At 39.4% G+C, this 24,430-nt stretch overlaps 1 protein-coding gene across 4 annotated transcripts in view; it reads right to left on the bottom strand.

Annotated features, from left to right (window-relative positions):
- The window catches only part of ptprz1a (protein tyrosine phosphatase receptor type Z1a), a 59,006-nt gene that overhangs the window by 14,143 nt on the left and 20,433 nt on the right, over positions 1 to 24,430 (bottom strand). For 2 of the 4 annotated variants that reach the window (XM_079603790.1, XM_079603791.1), the window contains exons 3-12: positions 16,532 to 16,711; positions 15,106 to 15,257; positions 14,851 to 14,946; positions 14,198 to 14,264; positions 13,601 to 13,758; positions 8,024 to 8,174; positions 5,276 to 5,460; positions 4,992 to 5,118; positions 3,462 to 3,502; positions 1,063 to 3,358 (exon numbers count right to left, since the gene is read on the bottom strand). In XM_079603790.1, coding sequence (XP_079459916.1) covers positions 1,063 to 3,358; positions 3,462 to 3,502; positions 4,992 to 5,118; positions 5,276 to 5,460; positions 8,024 to 8,174; positions 13,601 to 13,758; positions 14,198 to 14,264; positions 14,851 to 14,946; positions 15,106 to 15,257; positions 16,532 to 16,711 — 3,453 coding nt within the window. The remainder of the gene's footprint in view (positions 1 to 1,062; positions 3,359 to 3,461; positions 3,503 to 4,991; positions 5,119 to 5,275; positions 5,461 to 8,023; positions 8,175 to 13,600; positions 13,759 to 14,197; positions 14,265 to 14,850; positions 14,947 to 15,105; positions 15,258 to 16,531; positions 16,712 to 24,430) is intronic. The other 2 variants (XM_079603792.1, XM_079603793.1) reach the window with 2 other exon arrangements.

Genomic DNA, 24,430 nt, shown 5'->3' with positions numbered 1-24,430 from the left:
CAACACCTTTTGTCCTTTACCATGATACTGAGGTCAAGGATATTGACTCAGTTTCTCTTTGATTCTTAAAGACCCCATAATCAGTATGTCACCCATAAGGATTGGCATAGCACCACTTAATCTATTCCATCAGAAATGTGTTTTGAGTTGGTCTGACACTAAGAAGCTAAAGAGTTCACAGGTCATAATTCATTGCAGACAGACACGTTTGAGAGATTAAGACCTGGCCTTGGACTGTCTGAGATGACCTCAGCATCCCAGCCAAAACACAATGCTGCCACTGCCAGCTGTCACTTACTAGTGACTACATATAAGAGTTGTGCTGCCCTCTGCTGGACAAATAGTAAAATTACTGTGATATCCCATGGAGGAATCGGCAAACAAAAATAATCTAAGCAGTTGTTATTGTTGTTTCCCAAAGCTAAACCAAATCTTAGCTCAGATGATAAACCTCCATGCGGTTTAATTTGCAATTCAGACTTTCTATCATAAAACGCTTGATAAATCTACTAATTGATCCCATAAACAAATGGCTAAATGTGTAACCAGGTAACATGGATTCGACTTGAGATGGAAAACATGCTGTTGGTATGTTTCTGATGACAGGTGTGAGCATGCTAATACACATTTTTAGTAAATAATCACATGATCAACATGCAAGACAACACAGAACACAGGAATCACATGGGACTAGGAATAAGACACATATTGTGATGATGGGATTTTCGAATTAAGATGATGGTTCTTTAGTAGCACATTTTATGGCATTTAGCCTAACTTGTCAAAAGCTTTTATGTATACGTTAATTAAGGACGCTGTAGTGAGCTCTTCAAATCTTACCTTCCCAGCGAACTACCACTTTCTGGATGAGGTTTTAGTTGTTTAGGTTACATTTGTGGGGGATTATGGCATTCATTATTTAGGATGGATTAGTTGTCCTCGAAACAAGAGTTTTCAGAAACTTCAAAACTCTTCACTGATGATTCACTGATCAAACTTCACTGAGCATGGCTAAATCAAGAAGCACCTTCAGGAATGGACGCCAGTAACCGAGAGCTTTACCTTCCACTGGTTCCTCTTCTGAATCCCTCTCAGTGCGCTCTGGAATACTGAAGTCTGAAGACGTCTCATTATCGGTGAGGTTTTCACCTGATCCGCTCTCCTCTTCCCCACTTCCTCGTAGAGTCCAGGACGGACTGGGTCGCAGGGTGACCCTGAAGTCTGTAGCTTCACTCACTGTCTCGTTCTCACCCTCGAAGTAGAAGGAGGAAGAGTGCTCCTCATTCCCATCATCCGTCTCATCAGGAGGTACCGCTGTAGGAGAGGCAGTGGTGATATATGGGATGATACTCTCTTCTCCAGATGCTGAGCTCTGGCCCAAATCTAAATCAAGGGCCCAGCCCGAGGCACTGTTCTCCAGCTGCCCATCGGCAGAGTGTGTAGGACTGGAACTGGACTCTGGAGCAGAGGAGAGTGCAACGGTTGGGGGCACAACAGGGACAACCACAGAGATGGATTCTGGGGCAGAGGTTGGCGCAAGGGTTGGAGTCATCACCGGAGTTGGTATGGATCTGAATACTGGAGTAGAGGTTGACGCAATGGTTGAAGATCTTATGGGAGTAGGTGCTCCCTGTGACTGTCCTATTGCACTTTGCGCAACGCTGCTGACGGTGGCTGCAACAGAAATGCTGAGGTCACTAGAAGGCTTGGTGGAAAAGGGAAGAGAAGACAAAAGAGCCTCGGCACGACGCTCCAATTCTGCGTTGCTGCACAGAGGAGTACCAGTGCTGGAGGTGGACAGAAATGAATCTAGATCTACAGGACTAGATAGGTCACCCGAGAGACCACTACAAGGGGAAGATCCTGAAGTAGCGGAGGGCAGCAGGATGTTTGGAGAGGCATGCAAAGAGATTTCACTAGATCCACCACTGTCTTGACTAAAAGTAGGAGTTACTAGAGAAGAATCTACGCACTCCATCGGCAGGCAAGAGACCCCAATGCTACCTGAGAGAGAAGCATCAGAGTCAAGGGTTGTCATCATCAAAGAGTAGTCCCTAGATACAGGAACCGAAGGCTGGAGATATGCAAGAGTGCTCAGCATGGAGACAGTACTGGGGCGCTCAGAGGGGTGTAAAATGTCATGTTCAAAGTTTGGCTGCATGGAGACAAAAGAAGCAGTCGCTTCTGGTAACGTTTGAGGGGGAAGAGTACTTCTACACTGGGGGTCAGCCGAGAAGGACCCAGACAAAACATCATCATCACCATCATCATCATTACAACCACCACTAGAGACAGGCTCCATGTCTAAATAAGACACGGAGCCGGTGAGGAATAGGGTAGGGTAGGAAGGGGAAGGGGTGATAGACTGTGCACCACCAGACACCAGCATGGAAACAGTGTATGGGATGTCCCAGTCAGGGAAGGGCTCAGACAAGACACTGCTTAAGGAGTAGGGGGACACAGGACTTGCATGCATGTAGGACAAAGTGTCAGATACAGAGGGGGCATACGAGGCGCTCTCACCATTAGACACCGGCTGGGTGGTCTGCGACAGAACAGTGCTGAAAGCGGCAGTGGTTGGAAAAGGCAAGCTAGCAGTTGTAGGCCACAGAGGGACCTCAGGGGGGAAGGCAGAGGAAGTTGAATCCATTGGGATTTCAGGCAATGGGGCTACAGTCACTGAACTATCCCCATAGCTGTCTGAGTCAGTTACAGGTCGAGTCACTTCCTCAACCCCCGAAATGTCTATTGGAGCTGATGTTACAAATGTTTCAAGGGTTCCACTTGTTTCAGAGGTGACACTTGTTTCAGGGGTGACACTTGTTTCAGGGGTGACACTTGTTTCAAGGGTGACACTTGTTTCAGGGGTGACACTTGTTTCAGGGGTGACACTTGTTTCAAGGGTGACACTTGTTTCAGGGGTGACACTTGTTTCAGGGGTGACACTTGTTTCAGGGGTGACACTTGTTTCAGGGGAGACACTTGCTGTAAAATCTGTGACGGTACTGCTTCGGCCATCAGACTCTGAGGATACACCTGCTACAACACTATAACGATCTGGTCTAGTGGTGTGTACATCTATAACAACTGTGGTGGTTATGGTTGCTGGGGTGGTAGGTTCGTCTGTGTATTTCACTGTAGGTTTATCCGTGTATATCACTGGAATATGATGATCGTGAGTCTTCTGGGAGTCTTCCACCGGGAGTCTTCTTTCATGAGTCCTTGGTGTTGTCTTAACGACTGAATGGACCGGGCGCTCTGTTGAAGTAACTCTGGGGCTGGTTGTGGTGGTTTGGAAAGGATATGGAAGCTGATTTGTATCAGGTCTGATTAAAAAGGGGTCGATGTGATCTTCTTCCTAAAATAGAAGAAAGAGATGGACAGAAAGAGAAGCCATGTATTTAGTTCTGTCGTAGAAACCAACAACAAACTATGCACTAAAGTAGCATTGACATAGTTACCTCTTCGTCATATTCAATTGATACAGCGTCATTGTCTGCATCTGAAAATAAACCAAACATAAAAGAGTTAAAATATGGTATGAGTGAATAATTTACAGCACAGCTACAGATAAGTGTGTTCTGTATGGCCTTAACTCTTTATAACAAGTTACAATAACTTATATATACAATTGTGACCATTTTCAATATTTGCGTTAATAAAAGAATTTCAAAATAACAGTTTCCCATTAGACATGTACATAAACACACACCTCAGATGCATTTGAAAATCAGACTGTGTTTATAATTTTATCCTTAATATACAAAGATACTTGCATGCTTGGGGAAAAAAAGTTGAACACACAAATTGGTTTTCAATGTGTATTCAATCACAAACAAAAGGAACATTTTTGGCCTTCTCTGTTAATGTTGAGAGTACAGAGGTTGAGAAGGAAGGAAAGGTCACCAAATAGGAAATTTTTTTAGGTCAATCTTTGATACAAAGAGTGCAAAAAGGAGCAATCTCTGGGTCAGAGGGTCGGTTTTTGATCACACACGTATCACACGACAGGAAAGTTTGGACACCTTCATGCATTAAAAAGGCTCCCAACACACAAAGATGGAGAGAGCTTACAATCTATTGCAGGCTCTTACCTGTCATGGGATCAAGCTCAATGACACAAAATGGTGGAAAAGACCCCAGAGATTTCGTGTTATGTGGACAAGATCGGTTTGTGAAGCATGAAAACATTAAAAGGTAGAACATGTATGGTTTTATTACACTCTATCCCCATTACACTGATGTAAACCCAATCCACTTTTAAACATTTTCAAATAATCATGAAAAAATGTCTTGTGACAACATATATTCATGGACACTGAAATATAATGACAGGGACTTTCAGCGAGACAGAAATGTTTATTATAAATTAGTAAGCTCAATACAGACGTCCCAACATTCCAATGAATTATAAAAGCACACAAAAAGCACAAATTATCCATTGAAAACATGCATATCCGTAAGTGACCGGAAAAAAAATCTATATAGAAGGAAATTCAAAATGCAGATAGTGACGACAAAGTATAAGATAGACAGACAGAGAAAAAAGGAAAAGACACCCAAAGAACACTGACAAAGACAAAAAAGTCTACTATATATTTAAGCAAACTCAAGTGTGTTTTTCTGCGATCTGAAATGTGTCAGACCCAATTAAGTATTTCATACCCGGAGAAAACTGTACATTAGCACAAACTGTATATTCAATCTGAGCATGCACTTACAATGCATAGGTCAAGCATTCAGATCTCTGTTACATAAATGTGTACTTGTTTAAAGTTTGTTTCTGGCTAAAAGCTGTAAACCACTCAAGGTGTCTGTCCATTCCAAGTCTTAAATGGCACCACATAATTTTCTGGACAAGGTAACTGGTTTGCAAAGGATCAATCTACAGTATGAAGCATTTGGCTTTTGTCTAACATTTGAAGTGGGGATATGAGTGTTTTAAACTTATTCTCCACGGATGCGAGGGCGGCGGGCGCGATTGGTCTTACCAGGATCATCCAGGGGAATGTCCACTGTCAGCTGGTCACTCACTCTGCCATACAGACCATTGGTGCACACGGCAACAACCTGCACCATGTAACTGGTGTTGGCCACCAGGCCCTGAATGATCGCCCCCTGGTGGTGAAAAAAAAAGAATCATAATTGATATGCATTATTCTGTTGCATATCAAATGAAATGTATAGGAGGAGAAATACGGAAAGGTGACCTTCACGATATAGGCCTGATTTTAAAGATTCATCTGGCGTTTATGGAAAAAAGTTATTGAATTACCACATCCTGGTCTCCATCAGTCAAGTACTCTAATGCAGATTCATCATCGCCCTGGGCCGGCCGGTAGGTGACGGAGTATCTCTCTATGCTCGCGTCGTAAACGGCGCGCGGCCTCTCCCAGATTACAAGCATACTGGTGTAATTATGAGGGTTGACTTGCACGTTCTCCGGCTCTGAACTGCAAACTATGACAGCAAACACACACAAACACATAATGTTATCCTAAACAATGGTGCCAGGTGAAAAGATGGTTGTAAATACAATGCAATATCCAAAATAAATATCCATACTATCTTAGAAGAAAAGGTTCTATATAGAACCTAAAAGGGTTCTGTCTGGCACTTCATATATACGGTACAAGCTTTAAGGGGTTCCCATAATAGGATAATTTTATGGATTTAGTTTAAATTAATTCATTTTTCTATATATTATTATTCTATATTGAACCCTATTTGAACACTACCATTCAAAAGATTTTTTAATGTTCATGAAAAATGTCTCATGCTCACTAAGGCTTGATCAAAAACACAGTGAAAATAGTAATATGTGAAATATAATTTAATATATTTTAAAATGTAATTAATTTGATTTCTAAATATTTTGTAACATTATACATATCGTATGTCACTTCAGAACAATTTAATGTGTCCTTTCTGGATAAAAGTATTAATATCTTTCAAAATATATATATTTTTTAACTCAGATTAAGCATTTCTGAGGCTTCACTTATTGGGTCAAATTATGACCTGATTTAACAATGGTTTACTTAATGTACTTATTCATCACCCTCCGAGTTCTCAATAACAAAGTGTACTGATGTGTAATATTTCTCATCTACCACCGGCACTCAGTTTCTAACACAAGAGGGCAGAAAGCACCCAAAGATGAAACAATCTGTCTTCTAAACCAGTTGATTCCCAACCAAAGTACTTCAAGTCCCCCTGTAGTCAATAATTGTATCCCTTAAAACTCATCTTTGATCACCAAAATCACTTATTTAAATATTGTTTACATGGAAAAAAATTATTCATGCCTTAAAATAGCTTGAATGTATCTCTACTACACCCTTTCCTTATTTAGTATACGCGATTCTATGAATATGTAAATTAGCCCCCGCCCCACTCACACCAGCTCAGAGATCCACTGGTTGACAATCACACGTTCACGTGATTGGTTACAAGATAGTTTGTGATGTCAGAAACACCAGCGATTTCTAACCGCGTTTTTGAGACTGTGGTTCACTGCAGTTCTAAGGAGAAAATACTCAGCAATGGTGTTGACTTATAAATGTGTACATGGTAACACCACATAGACATATAAACAACATTTAAAAGCTTGATTTTTGCCACACGGGGACTTTAAACGATTTTCAGGAAGTACTTGCAAATTATAATTTTTTATTAACCCCATAAAACAAACTAATTTTGATTCATCTCTTTTTTTCTCTCTCTTTTTAAAGAAAGAAAATTGTACAATAATGTGTGTAATCTGTGCAAGTTTAATTTGTGGCAGAATATGTGTGAAACTTTGTAAGTCTGTATTTCTCATATATTATGAGTTCAAATGTACACTATTCTGGTTTGATGTCATGTTAAACTTCACTTTATTGCAGGTGCTCTATCCCAAACATCCCCCATACATTAGGAAGCACATACAGTATGGGATACAGTATCTGAACAACCATGCATTTACGAGTCTGAACTGAATTCAGCCTGTGCAAGTGAAGGGGCAAACAGAAAAAGACAGTTTCCTAGCAACTCAAAAATGTTTTGATAGATGAGCCAGAGACACAGAGATTGATGCGAGTGAATAGTAGTGAGTAAACATTGTTAATACGGTGAGCACAGTGAAAGAGAGGTTACAGTAAGTAAATCTGGTTTGCCTGGCTATATATCTATATATATGTTTGAAAGGACACAAGTGGGACATTTTCCATTGCCAATGGTCTCTGTATAAAAACAACTCCCACGTGCCAGTGATTCTCAACCCTACAGAGTTCGCCCTGTAGCGGAGGAATCAGAAATGGGGGCATCGATGTTCCATCAACGATCTGCTAAAGCGGAAAGTCTGAGAGCAAGCCAGTCCGGATCTGTAAGCGGTGTTTTAAAATGAACAGGTCGAACCGAGTAATAGATTTGTGATCTCATTTTCTCATTTTCTGCAATCACATTAAAAGTCATTTTATGCTTTTACAACAACAACCAAATCTTTTATTTATTTATTCTTAAATGTAAAATATAATATAATGTAAGAAAAAAATCGACTCAGTTAGACAGTAGTTTTTCAACAATAACAAAAAGCTAAAAACAAATTGCCTCCAAAAACCTTGAGGTTGACGATATTTACCTCGTATATAAAATAAAGCAATAAATAAATAAATAACCACAGCCTTTTGATGGATTGTTAAAACCATTTTAGAACTATGAACTAGTAATGAAAACACTGTGAAATGAGTGGGAATCATCCCTAAAAGGGCCATGAAAGCATTGCGTATGGCTAAAAATGGGCCAAATGTCTGTCTATATTTATATATAGAAAGTAGGAAAATGTCTAGAGGGCTTCGTTGTATAAAAATAGAAACCTTATTTAATTGCGAAGCAGTTGTTTGGGATTAGAATCGTGTTGGAGGCTAATTGGATCCATGACCCTTAAACTGCCAGACTGATTTAAGACCTCAAGAATGTGCGATTCTAGACACGTGCTACCCTAGTTTGTTTACGCATGTATATGTGTTTGTGAAGTACGTACTAGGAGTGTGGACCTCCTCGACGCCAGTGTAGGATGAGAAGACTTGTCCCATAAATTGCTCCTGCTGTTCTCTGTAGTTATTCTGCAGGTAATCCATAAGCATGACATATCCAGCCTGCTGCATGGTCATCACCTCACAGAACATCTCCAGCTGTGAACACACACGGTGACACGGATTAGACAGCAAAACTGTTTCTGAAGGGGTTTAAAATAGAAAAGAACAGCTGCTTGTGCGTCTCTGAGCAACACACATTCGTATTCCTGAAAGTCGGTTGAGTGAATGATTCACTAACATTCTCATGAAACCTAGTTTGTTCGTTAATGAATCAGTATTTTGGAACGAATCGGTTGAGTGAATGATTCAGTGACTTAGTCAATAAAATCCCTGTAAAGGAACTCAAAAAAAAAAATCTAAACACATTATAAATGTTAGAAATGTATTGCTAAAACATATTACAAAGACTGAACTATGAAGTACTGAATTGTGGAGTTAGACCGTTAAACAGTTTTTCAACCTTGCTCTGTTCCAGATTTTTTGGGCGGGGCTAAAACGGGGGCTCGATGACGCACTGGAGCCACTGAGCTCCTGGACACGCCCCTACTTGATGACGCACAGGAGCCACTGAGCTCCTGGACACGCCCATACTTGATGACGCACAGGAGCCACTGAGCTCCTGGACACGCCCCTACTTGATGACGCACAGGAGCCACTGAGCTCCTGGACACGCCCATACTTGATGACGCACTGGAGCCACTGAGCTCCTGGACACGCCCCTACTTGATGACACACAGGAGCCACTGAGCTCCTGGACACGCCCATACTTGATGACGCACTGGAGCCACTGAGCTCCTGGACACGCCCCTACTTGATGACACACAGGAGCCACTGAGCTCCTGGACACGCCCATACTTGATGACGCACTGGAGCCACTGAGCTCCTGGACACGCCCCTACTTGATGACGCACAGGAGCCACTGAGCTCCTGGACACGCCCATACTTGATGACGCACTGGAGCCACTGAGCTCCTGGACACGCCCCTACTTGATGACGCACTGGAGCCACTGAGCTCCTGGACACGCCCCTACTTGACGCACTGGAGCCACTGAGCTCCTGGACACGCCCATACTTGATGACGCACTGGAGCACCTGACGCTGGCTCCACCCCTACTTGATGACGCACTGGAGCCACTGAGCTCCTGGACACGCCCCTACTTGATGACACACAGGAGCCACTGAGCTCCTGGACACGCCCATACTTGATGACGCACTGGAGCCACTGAGCTCCTGGACACGCCCCTACTTGATGACGCACAGGAGCCACTGAGCTCCTGGACACGCCCATACTTGATGACGCACTGGAGCCACTGAGCTCCTGGACACGCCCCTACTTGATGACGCACTGGAGCCACTGAGCTCCTGGACACGCCCCTACTTGACGCACTGGAGCCACTGAGCTCCTGGACACGCCCATACTTGATGACGCACTGGAGCCCCTGAGCTCCTGGACACGCCCCTACTTGATGACGCACTGGAGCACCTGACGCTGGCTCCACCCCTACTTGATGACGCACTGGAGCCACTGAGCTCCTGGACACGCCCCTACTTGATGACGCACTGGAGCCACTGAGCTCCTGGACACGCCCCTACTTGATGACGCACTGGAGCACCTGACGCTGGCTCCACCCCTACTTGATGACGCACTGGAGCACCTGACGCTAGCCCCTCCCCTAACAATAGAGCACATTCACATCAGTTCGCCGCTCAATCGCGAGGTACTGTCAGTACTAGTTACTACAGCCTACAGTTTGCTAGCTAGCTATGCCTTCGTCACAGAAATGCGTACCTGGATACGATCACGTACAAAACAGATCGGTGTCCTTATTTAAATTTCCGAAAAACAATCACATCAAGAACAGGTGGATTAATTTTGTGAAGAGCCACCTTGATAGAGAGCTGAGGATCACCGCCAAAACGCGCCTATGTAGTGATAATTTTACACGGGATAGTTTTATAAACTAGTCGGAGACAACTGGGATTCACTGATAATCCTCCCGTCGCGCCGACAACTGGTGCCATCATCAGCAGTGCGTGCCTACCAATGAGTGTAAGTTGCCGTGTGTGCTTGTGTTATAAATATAGTAGGTAGTAGATTTAAAGCTACACTGTGTAACTTCTTTAGTTTATTCTTAGCTAAAAACACTTAGTTCTTTCAAAAATATATGTGCTCATTAATGTATATTTACTTCGTTCAAGTAATAAAGTATTCTCGTGAGTGTATAATATGCCATTGAAAATACATACGGGTGGGGGGTTCGAATGCCGGTCGCCATGTTGCCCCTCCATCTTGAAAGTACATTAGCCAAAGAGGGACATACCCGTTAATTCAAGCTTCGCCTTTCGCGTTTTAACACTCGATGGAACGGCACCGTGTTGGCACAAGTGAAGAGGGGGATTGCTTGAGACTGCTATATAAAAACCTGAAAGCCTTTTTGAAAGTCTGTTGCTGATGGAGGATCACTCTTATTCTCGAGGATATGTATCAGAGTCGCCAAGGAAGCGAAAAAGAGAATTAAGACGGCAACGCAACAGGCAAATCAACAAGACAAATGAGACGCGAGAAACACACACACACACAATCACAAATTCTCCGCGCACATTCATATGCGACGCGAGCACACACACACACACACAAATTCTCCGCGCACATTCATATGAGACGCGAGCACACACACACAAATTCTCCGCGCACATATCCATTTGAGACGCGAGCACACACACACACACACAAATTCTCCGCGCACATTCATATGAGACGCGAGCACACACACACACACACACACAAATTATCCGCGCACATATTCATTTGAGACGCGAGCACACACACATAATACCTTAAAGATGTGGAAAAGTCGATCAAAAGTGTGGGTACATTTCTCCAGGCTCGATGCCAACAGCGCGCGATGCAGTATTTGCGATAAAATAATTGCTGCAAAGACCAGTACCACGACAAACATGATGAAGACCTTGACAGTGCACGGAGTAAACATAAGAGCAGAAAGTTGCTCCGTCTTCGACTGGTAAATGAAGAGATACCTTGTTGATCACTCTGACAGTGTTTATATTGCAATAAATAATAACCTACTGAATGTACACTGCCATTCAAAAATGTGTTGGTTAGTCAGATTTTTTTTTTTCAGTAAGAATGCATTAAAGTTATCAAAGGTGACATTAAAACGTGTGTAATGTTACAAAATATTTCGTTTGTAAATAAATGCTTTTATTTTTATTTTTTTATTCATCAAAGAATCATGAAAATTTGTATCATAGTTTCCAATAGTTACCTGATAGCTGATGTTAGCAATAAAATGGTAAAAAAAAATAACGAAAACATAAAACTATTATTCATTTTACATAGATGTCATAACCTATATGTTAACTGACCAATTAAATTACTGCAAATTATAATAGTTTTCTAAAGTAACCTCATCACTTGAAGGAACACAATGGACGAGGTCGAACTGGAAGCCATGTTAATCTTGGACTACATTGGCCACCGTAGGAGTTAAAACGAAATCGGAATTGAGAGGAACAGAAACTAATATTCACTGGATGGTCATATACCCTTTCACCGCTAGATGGGGGTAAAAATCACACAGTGTAGCTTTAAGCTGCTAGGAGCATCCATTCCGGCTGTAGCGGTGACAGTTGAGTGTGGCGACGGCAGCTTTCCCGCGAGTGGGCGTGGTTTCAGCGCAGCCAGCGGACACGCCCCCAGCGTTTGAGAGCAGAGACTAATGCTCATTTTTTCAAGATTTTGATAGCTTATTTTATGTACTTGCCGGCTTTTTTATCATTCAAATTTAGCTGGGTGGCTAATAACACATTTTTCCATGTGACAAACTCAGAACACATACTTAATTTTGACTTTACAGGGACTTTAAGACAGACTTGTCTGTTTCTGAATGAATCAGTTGCTGTGTCCGAAATCAACATTTGGGGACCATTAAAAAAGTATGTTCTATATAGAAGGAATGTATGAATGAAATTCGGACATACTATATGGCTTCAGTTGTGTCTCTTCACTGCCATTCACAAAAGGTGTGTTTGACTTGAAGCGGCGCTGCACAGGCCAATCCGTACCGCGAGAGCAATGCTTTCAAATCGTTCTCATGCTACTAATACCACTGCTAATTTAACGTTTTATAATATATATATAAAATGTTATAATATATTTACAACCTTACAGTACTATGAAGCTTGAATTTACCTAGCTAAGACAGAACTATTGAATCTCCATACATTAAAAAGCTATAACACCTTAAACAAACACAGTGTAGCCCAGAGACGAGATGTCCTCCATTGTGTGGACATCAAAGCTGCTTTTTAATGTGTGTGAGTCAATGTCATTCCCATTGTGATGTCATCAGGAGTGGGTATGTTACCTTGCGGTAAAGCTCTTGCTTTCACCATGCGATTCAACTGCAGCTTGTATTGACTTGCTTGCCACTCGAGGGCAACAGCCCCAGACTGAATGACACACACTACAAAGGCTGTATTTAACCATTTACAGTCTTTTGTTACGTGTAACTCTATGCTCACTCCCTCTAATTCCATTTAATGACAGTTTGCTTTTGAATGTGTGGCATTCAATATCAGAGTAATCAAAAATGTTGATGTCTTCCTCTTCTGGAGGGAGTTGGCATCCTTTTTGTGCGAACTTAGTATTTAGTGTCAAAAAGCTCAGCTAACGTTATTATTATTGGACATGATTGAATGGATTTCTAAGAAAGCAAACGTCAAATCAAGTGTAAATGTACATACAGGAAATGAAACGGATCTACACGTCAAAGTAAAATAACACTTGAAATGCTAATTGATGTTTTAGCCGTCATGTTTGGACGCGTGTACCATTTCTTGATAATTGTTTTCTGTTACTGAGTGCGTGCGTCACATAGAGTCAGTGTTGCGCAACAGACACCAAATGACAAATACACAGTCACAATATCATTCCAGGTGACGATGGCCTCAGGGTTTCAATTCCAAAACAACATACTAAAGTATTTACTTTTAAAAAGTACAAAAAAATTTGTTATTTATTGAACTATACTAGTCAAAACAAGGTCATTTTCATTATTTATGTGTGAAATGTTTTTGTGGGTATAAGGCAATTGTGTTTAGCAGTCTTTTTGTCTGACAATCTTTCAATCTGTCATAGTATTCAGACATGCATGCATCTTTTATATGCACCGGTCCCGCCACAATCTGTTTATCGCCCACCGTGTCAGAGCTTTTAAATTAAGAGTTGCTCCAAACCTGTATGACTTTCTTTCGTCAGTGAAACACAAAAAGGAGATTTTAAATAATGCGCTGGTTGCTCTTTTTCAAGTAAATGCAATGAAACTGAGGCTTTCAAGTTTAAGAAGACAAAAATGTGTCCTTTTTTAAGCTTAAAAGTCTTAGTCCACGATGATATATTGTTCCTTTTTGGGTGAACGGTCCCTTTAAATCTGTAAATAACACATGCAGTTATATGTGCTAGCAGGTCAATGCTGTTAAAAACTGTCCATGAAGCTGACCTGAACATCTGAGATGGCCACTGTGTTTTTGAAGACGATCCACTCGACAGTCTCAGAGCAGGGAGGAGTGGTCAGAGAGCCGTTATAGATGAAGTACTTCTCCGTGGAGTTGGGCAGGAGACCCTGCAGGGTGAACGGAGAGATGGGGCCGCTCTTTCCTGACCGGAGAAAACAGGAATAGTTCACGCGCAAGATTAAAATTGTGCCATTATTTATCCCACCTTCATGTCATTACAAACCCATATGACCTTCTATCTTCCATGGAGAAAAGAATTTAAGCCATCGTATGACTCCAGAATATAGAGCATGAGTCATATGGACCACTTTTATGGTGCTTTTTGAAACTTTGGTTCACATTTATTATAATTTTATGGAAAAGAGCGACCAACACAGTCAGAATTTCTGCTTTTAAGTTCCACAGAAGAAAAGTTATACAGGTTTGTGTAAGTTATACTTTTTGGCTGAACTGTCACTTTAAGGGCCTTTGGACATGAAAGAGCTTAAAGGGGCCTCATGGAAAACCGGATTTTCATGATAAATATCGGCAAAAAAAATGTATATGACCCCTTTAAATGTAGATATGAAGACTGAACGTACCATAACGGCTGACACTGTTGACTGCGTCAATGATGGCCATGTAATTTTCATTATCATCAGTACTTGTCTGTGGAGAGAAGCATTAATTAACTGCATAATAAACAAAATACATGATACAATATATGGCCAAAAGAAAGTTGGCACCTGAACAATACAAATGTAAGTGCTTGTTGAGCATTTCAATGTTATTTTCGGCTCTTCTGACTAAACGGATTTGAGATTTCATAAGAAAATAATCAGATTTTGCTGCCTTACATCTTAACCACAAACTATTTGCATTCAAAATAGGACGCGTTCATACAAGCTTCAATTTCAAAACACGCAGGACCAATCTGACAGAACAACACAATATACAAGCACTCAACTTCATGCGCATGAATTATACCAGAATATCCCCAGGGAAAAGCCAACATATTACGAAGGTTAAGCAACACATTGCGGTTACATTCTGTCAGTCTTTCCCATCAGAACAACCGTGAAGATGATGAGAATTTCTGAAACTGCTCAAGGTATGCTCAAGCTAAATGCCGGCCGGGGGTGTGGTGAGGTTTTGAAGAGTGCCTAAGCCTGTCATTTTTTTTCTTCTTCTACTTAATAAAATGATCTTTTGCAGTGTAAACAAACAGCCAGATGACTTGAGCTGCTATTCTTACCTCAAACAGCACAGCCAACGCTGTGATCTTTCCTCCTTCTCTGAGCGCCTCATCGAGGTCACTGAAAACATCTGCATCGTAACAATATATCTGCATCTGCACCATAAACAAACAATACATCTAATCAGCATTTGTATACATTCACTTTTCGAATGAAAAGTAAAGTATAATGTGTAGTCAAGCCAGCCTAAATGAACCCTAATTAACAAATACTGATTTAAATTTACATCATTTTAATACGTGAGAGTAAAATACCTCCAGGGGGAATTTGTCTCCGTTGAGGCCGTGCTCCGAACCATCAGAGGAGGAGTTGCACAGGCCCCAGTGGAAAGTGATGCGCCCCACCTTAAACTTGGACCTGAGCCCCCCTCCACTCACATAAGACTCTCCTCCCACATCGATGGCCACTGGAGACAAACAACACATTATAGGAAGTAACGCTTAATATCTATTTACATCAAGTCTGAGAGGTCAATGGTAGCAAATCTACTTAACCCATGCTGGTAGACCTGCTGGTCATGTGATCAGACCATGTGACCACAAAAAGCATTTCTCCATTGATGCTATAGTATATTTACGGAGCCCCTAAAAGGACATGGTGGTGGGAAAAATTTGGGATGGGAGAAATAAATATTTTTCAAATCTTTTCTGTTCCCCTCGCAACACTTTCGCGTTCCCTCCCAAAACGTTTGCGTCCCCTCACAAAGATATTTGCATTCACTCGCAAAGATATTTGCATTCCCAACACAAAACTTTTGCGTTCCCTCTCAAATATATTTGAGAGATATTTGAGAGGCAATCTATTCACAGATTCGAACTCCACGGATCAATAACACGTTAGCTAAACGTTTACAAACCTATTTACAATCATAGACTAACGTAGAAAACAAGCTACAACCAAATTTCCCTCAAAAAGAGCTTTCGAATATAAATTGATCTCTATGTCCGAAGGGACCGCCTGCAAATACGTTAAATAGTTATTAACTTCAATGTAACACACTGTAGTGTCACCAAATTTAGTTTACACATCAATGGTCTCCTACTGGTCATAATATAACACTTAGTTTGATAAAATGTGACTTGTCTCTCAGCCGCCTGCTTGGATACCAATTTATATTATAAAGCTCGTTTTGAGGAAAATTGGGTTGTAGCTCGTTGTCTACTACGTTACTATGATTGTAAATAGGTGTGTTTTGTGTTTTAACAACGTTTAGCTCATGAGTTATTGATCCGTGAAGTTCGAATCTGTGAATATATTGCCAACTTTACTGAACTCCTTGAGTTAAGCACTCACTGACCGCATTTCTTCATATTTGAGTCCAAGTTCAAACACTATGAAACGCTCCATTGTTAACGTGCAGAGCTGCCAGCGGGACATTAAACGGCAAGTGTTTGTCCGAGTGAACCGTTTTTCCGAGGGAGCGCAAATATCTTTGCAAGGGAACGCAAAGTTTTTTTGGGAAACGCAAAAGATTTGAATGTTTTCACCACCACATCCCTTTAGGGGCTCCGTAATATATCTGTGTATTCTGACAAAATAGCTATTTTTATTATATTTCACAAGAAATAATATAAAAATATATATATATTAATATTCTAAAAATAATGGGGGAAAAATGTACTTAATAAATTTGAATTCAAATTATTTGTGCAATATTTAAAAAAATACAGTTGTTCTCACCAGTTTTCCCATCATTCTTTACTGTAGTGGAGTTTGACGTCTTTTCCGCCCATCCCTCTAATCTCAGCTTCTGGAGATGAATTTTGACCTGCGCCAGGCCCTCTTCAATGTTTATTGGTGACTGTTTGGCATTGTTGCATGATGGGTATTTCTTTGCCCAGTTATTTTGGTTTAGAGTTCCTGTAAGAAACAGAGTTCAATTGGGTAATTAAGCCTCTTAAAATCATTCATAAATGTTAGAGGGTGACCGTCTGCTTTTAAAACAGACGCTCCGGTACAGACACACATACACACTTTCCAAAGACCACATTCACAGACACACAGGTGCATCAATAGATGTATTGAGTGCTGGTGGGTTAATCAAAGTCCTCTCTCTGGAGGTTCCTACAGCGCAAACACGGAGCCCATGAACCAGGTCACCAGCAGTTCTAGGTCACTCTCATTAGCATGTCAATAGCTGCATTACAAACCCCCAGCTGAGTCATAAACACTGCTGTACAGTAGATACAGTACAGTTGAGTCAAAAACAGCAGGACATACACGACACATGAATAAATAAAGAAAGGCTGTTGGTAGGCATTAAACAATGTGGATGTTTAACAATGTCAACAATGTTTCCAAAACCCTGTTAACTGTGGCAAAATCACTGTAATGAACACTCTTAAGTGGTTTATTGCTTGTTTTAAGTATTTAAAATCAGCAATCTGATAAAGACACCATATTATTAATTTTACTTTTTTATTAATATTATTAATATTATTAAAAGTAAGTACTATAGTAAGTAATATATATGTAAAACTGGTACTTAATTATTAGAATTATTAATACAATTATTTTACAACACTTTAATAATATTTTTATCCAATAAATAAAATATTAATAAAAAACTAAATTTAAACAAACAAACACACAAATAAATACATGCATACATACATACATACAAAGCTAAATACATACATACATACTAGGGGTGTGCGATATTTATCGCCTACGATGATATCGTAATTGTTGTTTAATGATGTGCGAGCTGACATTATTGATAATTCATTTCTTATGAGCTGACATTATTGATAATTCATATCTATAATTCAAGTTATGAGCTGACATTATTGGAAATGCATATCTATAATTCAAGTTATGAAAGCAAAAAATATCCCATAATTATCATTATAAAAAATATAGAGATTTGTCAATATCGCACACCCCTAATACATACATACATACATACATACGTACATACATACATACATACATACATACAGTGTACAAACATACTTGCCAATAAAGCTCTTGCTGATTGTGATTCTGAAACATGCATACATATATACATACATACATACATAAATACAGGAAAAAAAAAAATTATAGTAACATAATAGCCTAAATGTATATCACAATTTCCAGGACCATGTAGTATCAACCCACTTGATAACATTTACATTTACTTTAACAACGCATGATTTTTTAATATCTGTCTTTGACTCTCATTGCATTCAATAGAGTAATAATAGACTTCATGCTGATGGGTTTTGACCTGCCATCCATTCAGACTCCAGTGGACAGGGATAATTGGATGTCTGACAAGCTGCAGCAAGTGTAAATCAGAGGAGGAAAATGCCAGTTAAATGTTTTCACTCTTTCATTAGTACTGTCATTTCCTCTCTCCTCAGCGAAGGACTTAAGAGAGAACAGAATACAAACACTCAAAGCTGTCATGTTTCATTTAAATAAGTCGGTATTTGTTTCCTTGTGTTTTTCTGTTATCCCTAAGAAACATCAGCGTTAAGAGACAGTCTTGTGTAATCGAAAGGGATAAAAGGATATAGAGAAAAAGAACGGAAGCTGACTTAAAACCAATTTATAAACAAATCTTAGCGTGGCCGTGGCGTAAATAAGCACTTTTGTTCCACACTTTTTAATAAATGGATTTTTAATCACTATTTTAAATCAGAATATTATCATCAAAACATTCAACAACAAAGCACCTATTATGGTTATTGTGATCATAGACAAAAGACATGGAAAAAGTGTTTCAAACTCATGTCCGCCAGTTACTCATAATCACACACAAACCAATACACATTTCCATTACAGCCTTGCAGCTGTCAAGAGAAATACAATGAGTTGCTTGGTATAAACAAAATTTACTCCAGTTTCAATTCCAATTTTAAGTACTACTGTGACAGGGTTTAAATAATATTCCACTATAGGGTCAGTCAAACTAAACTACTGGTTCTCTGCAAATCTGGTGTTCTGATGGTGGTTCCCCTATTTTGGGCCTGAGGTTTAAAATGATCTTTGAATGTTTCTAGCATAACTGGGACTGTTTCCTGAAAATGACCATTTAAAACGCCAAAAACATACTTATACATGCAATTAACTGCAGTTTCCATCTCAAATTACCACTAATGGCAGTAAAACATCAACAACTTTTATTCTGATTTACAGTTTGACATTTGCATCACATAATCAGCGCCATATATATTGCTTTTCTGACAAAGTAAACTTGCTTGGTAGCTCACCTGGTACAGCATTGCATTTGCGTTGTGAAGCGTTGAGGTACAAAAGTCCCACAAAACTTGAGTTACATAAAAAAAGCTTGAAGACTTGTAGAAGCAACCCAGCAAACATCCCAGCAAGCAATTTTGCATTTAAAAGACGTCTAATAGCCGTCCAAACACAGCCCAGACGTCGCAAACAAGGCAAAATTTGGGCTGTCAGTGAACATTTTATAGACGTCTAAACCATAGCCCAAGAATAGACTAGTTGTTTCATTTCATTATATTCTTGGGCTATGGTTTAGGCGTCTATAAAATGTTCACTGACAGCCCAAATTTTGCCTTGTTTGCGACGTCTGGGCTGTGTTTGGACGGCTATTAGACATCTGTTAAACGCAAAATTGCCAGCTGGGAAGCTACAATGGCATTGTAGCTTCAGCAAATGCGTTTATATCCTACGTTTTTTTTGAGTCCGAAATTTTTACATGCGTTTTTTCGTATTTGTGGTTCGGTGGCTCTGAATTGTCAAAACACCATTCAAAATGCTTGCTACGGATGCGGAAAACGCAGAAAATCGAACCTGATCCGAATTTTTTTATGACGGACGAAGTTTCGGAAGTTTTCGCAGGCAGTGTGCAAGCGTGTTTGACATAACGTGAGGTCGTATTTATTTTATAACGTGCGCAAATTTCAGACGCGAATTTCGGACTCCGTGTAGGTGATACATTATTTTCAAACACAACCTTTCTGTGCCACTCATGAGACATTTAATTTCCGAACTGCAATGATACGTACTGTACACCAACCAAAGTTATAAAACATTGCCAGATTTACGTTCAATCCGTTTGTTTGGGATAAAACTGAACGCTTTTAGTGCCACTCTCTGGACATATCACTTTGAAAGTGTCGCAAAATGTGCAAGAAGCAACATTGTATCATTTTGCAGAAATGGGCATGTTTTTCCAATGAGTCTGAGTTGCAATTACTGAATGAGGAGAGAAAACATGTCATGCTGTACTGTAAATAGCAAAACAATCTGTGCCAGCAACAAAGTGTACACAGTACATTTCAATTATCCACACTAGCTCTACTCAGGCCTTCTCTGCAGGTTTAGTATATCAGAATTAGCGTACAGGGATTGATTATTCATGTTTCAGTATCATTTAGACGTTATGAGAGATATAAAAAGGGGTCAATGAAGAGGAGGGGCCACGGTATTCTGGGTAATGCCGATGAACAATATCCCATCTGCATGACCGACCGACCGACCGCCCGCCTGCAGCCCAGACGCTATAATGCCCTCTTTGTTGTGCAAAACTTCAATGACACCCAGATCTGGTTTGTTGTGACGGGTCGAAGACAAGAGTTTTAAAGCTGATAAACTGGTCACTTATTATCCAAACTTAGGATCATCTTTCTTAGATTAAACACCTTTGCTCCGAAACTTTGAGCTCCTGTCGGAAGAATCGTTTTCCAAAGGAATGATCTGTAAATCATAGAGATCCGAAGCTATGTATCAAGAGTGCACAACAATAAGCAGAATATCAAATCTGGCCTACTTTCAATAACAAAGCGAGACTGGGGAATTCTCCATGCTAGTAATGGAAAAGAGTGGGAGATGAAAAGATGAGAGAGGCAAAATGTGTCACTGATGTTGTTTGATTTGATACTTTTTCTCTTCCCAAACTTCAATGGGCCATATAATAAAAACAAGATTTTTCCTGCTGTTTTGAAAAAACAAACAAAAGAGTATATATATATATATATATATATACACTCTCTCCTCAGAGTATATATAGATCTTTTTTCCACTTGAACTAGTTAACCCTGGGTCATTCTAAACCCCCAGGTAAACTGAATCCTGGGTTAGCTTGCTTCAGGTTTCACACAGCTCATAGTTAACTATTAATTCTGGGTTTTCATAAGGTGACGTTTCAAACTGTACATTTCTAAACCCTAGGTTAACGTCTTTATTTGCACATTCAAATTGACATTTTCCTGCAGAAACGACTGTTTATATACATCGCATGGTCCCTCCAGAGCAGGGTTTCATAACCATGGGTAAAACGCAGTACTAACCCCGCATCTAAATTACAAGTATGAACTACTCGGGGTTAAAAGCGTTGTTTAGAAGTCAATAACCCGGGGTTAAGCGCAGTGTGAAAAGCCCTAATGAAAACTGAGAAGCTAAAATGCTACATGCTAATTGTTTACAAATGGTCATGGTCTTGCCATCACAACCTACACAACACACTATGGGGCTTTTTACACGACACTGTTTTCAACTAAAAACGGGAACATTTTGTAATATGTTTTGGCCGTTTATTTACATGACAACGGCGTTTGAAAACGGGATTCAAAGTGCAAGTTTTTGTACTATCGTTGTCGTCTCCGTGTAAACAGCAAAAACGCAAATCTGTGAAAACAGTGATGTTTTCCTTTTTCTCAAATAATATATTTCCTTTTTACCAATTAAAAGCAATACATATTGATAAAATATTTCAAAAAAGTTTAAAAGAGTTATCACCATTCTTCAAGGATGCATTGAAAGCTTGGTTGAACTTCCAGTACTACCCTCCAGATACAATTCAAGACATTCAGACACAGTTGTTATGGATGAATTCAAACATTACGGTTGGAGACAAGCCATTGTTGTGGGAGGAATGTGTTAAAAATGGGTTAATTTTTGTCAATGACCTTTTAGATTTATCTGGAGAATTTATTTCTTATGAAAACTTGAGAAATGTGTTTAGCATTTCTCTCGACCAGTTACAATTCAACCAGCTGATTTCTGCAATTCCTAAAACTTGGAAAATGAAACTGCAAAATGAAAAGAAAAATAAATTAAAGGTTTGTCTTCCACCAATAAGATGCCTCAAATGGTTGTCTGGTGTAAAGATAAATAAAATAATATATATTTGGAATTTAAATATTACAGGCACTGCACTTTTTCCACACAGAGCCTGCCTGTTTTGGGAAGATGAATTTAATGATCCAATTTTGTGGAAAGATTATTTTAGAACAATTTATAAAACTACAATCGATTCATATTCCAGAATATTTCAACTTAAAATCTTTTATAGAATTGTTGCAACAAAAAAATCTCTGTACAAATGGCAAATAGAAAAGGATCCCTGTTGCAGGTTCTGTGGGGATGAGGAGGAGGACCTGATGCATTTGTTTTATTTTTGCCCACATGTGGCTAAGTTTTGGGTCAGTATACAATTATGGTTAAGGTCTATGGATATTGTTTTTCAAATCACACCTCAGAATGTTTTGTTGTATGTCTTTGAGGGTAAATGCATACACTTTTTGAACATGATTATTTTGATGGGTAAAATTTTTATTTTTAAAGCTAAAACTTTATCAAATTTATGTATAAAACATTTTAGGAATAGAGTATTTCATCAGTATACGCTGGAAACAATTATAGCAGGAAATAACAACAGAAAAACTGAGCATGAAAATAAATGGAATGTCTGCTTACTTGAGTTAGAGATATAAATATTATGTATACTTTCTTAAAGATGTGCCATGTGTCAAGGCATACATGTTTTGCTAATTCTGTGGTATTTTGTTTATTGATTCTTGATTGGTATTATTGATTTATTTACGTTTTTTTTATTTTTTTTATTTTTTTATTATTGTTTCTTAGGTTATTCGATTTGCCTTGTGCTTCCTTCTATTTTGATTTTTTTGTGTGATAACTCTATGAATGCGTGGATGATTGTGGTATGAATGCATGGAGAGGTGGGTGGGGGGTTTGAAGCTTGTCTTGTTATTTTACTCTGTAATAAAAAATAAAAAAAAAAATAAAAAAAACAGTGATGTCATGCGCAGGCGTATTACGTGTTCAGTCTATAGCAGTGTTTCTCAACCCTGCTCCTGAAGGACCCCCAACTCTGCATGTTTTCTTTGTCTCCCTAATCAAACACACCTGATTCAACTCATCAGCTCATTATCACATGGGTTAATGAGCTGATGAGTTGAATCAGGTGTGTTTGATTAGGGAGACAAAGAAAACATGCAGTGTTGGGGGTCCTTCAGGAGCAGGGTTGAGAAACACTGGTCTATAGGCACGTAGTGTTTCTTTACAAAATGACATCGCCACCTACTGGCCCATACAGCGCTTTTAGTAGTTTTTGCAGATCCGTGTGAATGGGGATCAATTTACCAAAAAGTTGTCGTCTGTACGCGAAAAACTTTTCAGTTTTTTACTACATTGTTGTTGTGTAAATGTACCCAAAAAATACGATCCTCAAGATTTTGCTGGGGCTGTTTTTACTCATTTTAAAGGTGAAGGAGGAGCCAATCATCACAGGGGTCATTTGCATAAAGTCTTAAAGGTACGGCTGCAAGAACAACACAAAAAGGATTGACAATAATCAATACTAAAATTCATTAGTAACTTACTCTTCACACAATCAGTTCATAAACATTATATGTATATAATATATACATACAGTATACAGTATATTCCATTATATACACGATATCTCTGTTATTGGCTCATGTTCTTGACCGGATCATTGAATCAGCGTCAGCGAGTTGTTGACTCAAAAACAGTTGCAATTAGATCACTCCGATTCATAAAATAATTATTCAGTGCTTTTATTTTTTTGGCATATCAACAGGTTCATTGGAAAGAAAAAATAATTTTGTTCTCGAATTGGACATCAATCTTGTGTTTCAGTGGGTGGTTATTTTAGGGGTGGAGAAATAATGAGGAAAAATATGTTTTTTATGGAATGTAGTGGAGTAAAAAGTACAATATTATGTTTTGGGATGTAGTGAAGTACAAATAAAAGTTTCCTAGAATAAAAATACTCGTATAAAGTACAGATAGCCTACTTGAAAAACTACTTTGTTACTGTCCATCACTGTGTAAAACTAAATCACTACTACCAAAAGTGTACAACAATCATCTAAAAAAGTCCTAACTTGTCTTCTAATATTACACTTATTCAAACAGAATACTATAAAAGACACATTAAGTGGTCATATTTCTGTTCCATGCTTTTGAATCATGGCAATACTGGTATTAAACAGCAAATAGTCAGTGTCAAAAGAAGACAAAAATACATATGATTTCATACACACATAATAACAAGAGAAAAACCTTAGTTTTACAAATGAAAAAAAAGTATTTCATCCTTCAGGATATAAGAACAACAACAAAGGAGCCACAACTTGAAGTCATCCTGCATGAAGACCCAAACACACCCTCTAAAATTTGACGTGCACTGTCTGGGCGAGAGCAGACAGGACCTGTAATTTAGGCCATATTAACCCTGAAAGCCCAGTTAGGAGATACGGATGAGTTTAATCTGTGGCGTTAAGCTCTGCATGCTTAGACACAGATGATCCCTAAACCTGAGCTGGCATGGGGGAAGGATGCCAA

Source organism: Phoxinus phoxinus, assembly GCF_949152265.1.
Source record: "Phoxinus phoxinus genome assembly, chromosome: 25".
Taxonomy (NCBI): Eukaryota; Metazoa; Chordata; class Actinopteri; order Cypriniformes; family Leuciscidae; genus Phoxinus; species Phoxinus phoxinus.
This window is presented reverse-complemented; position numbering and strand designations above follow the sequence as displayed.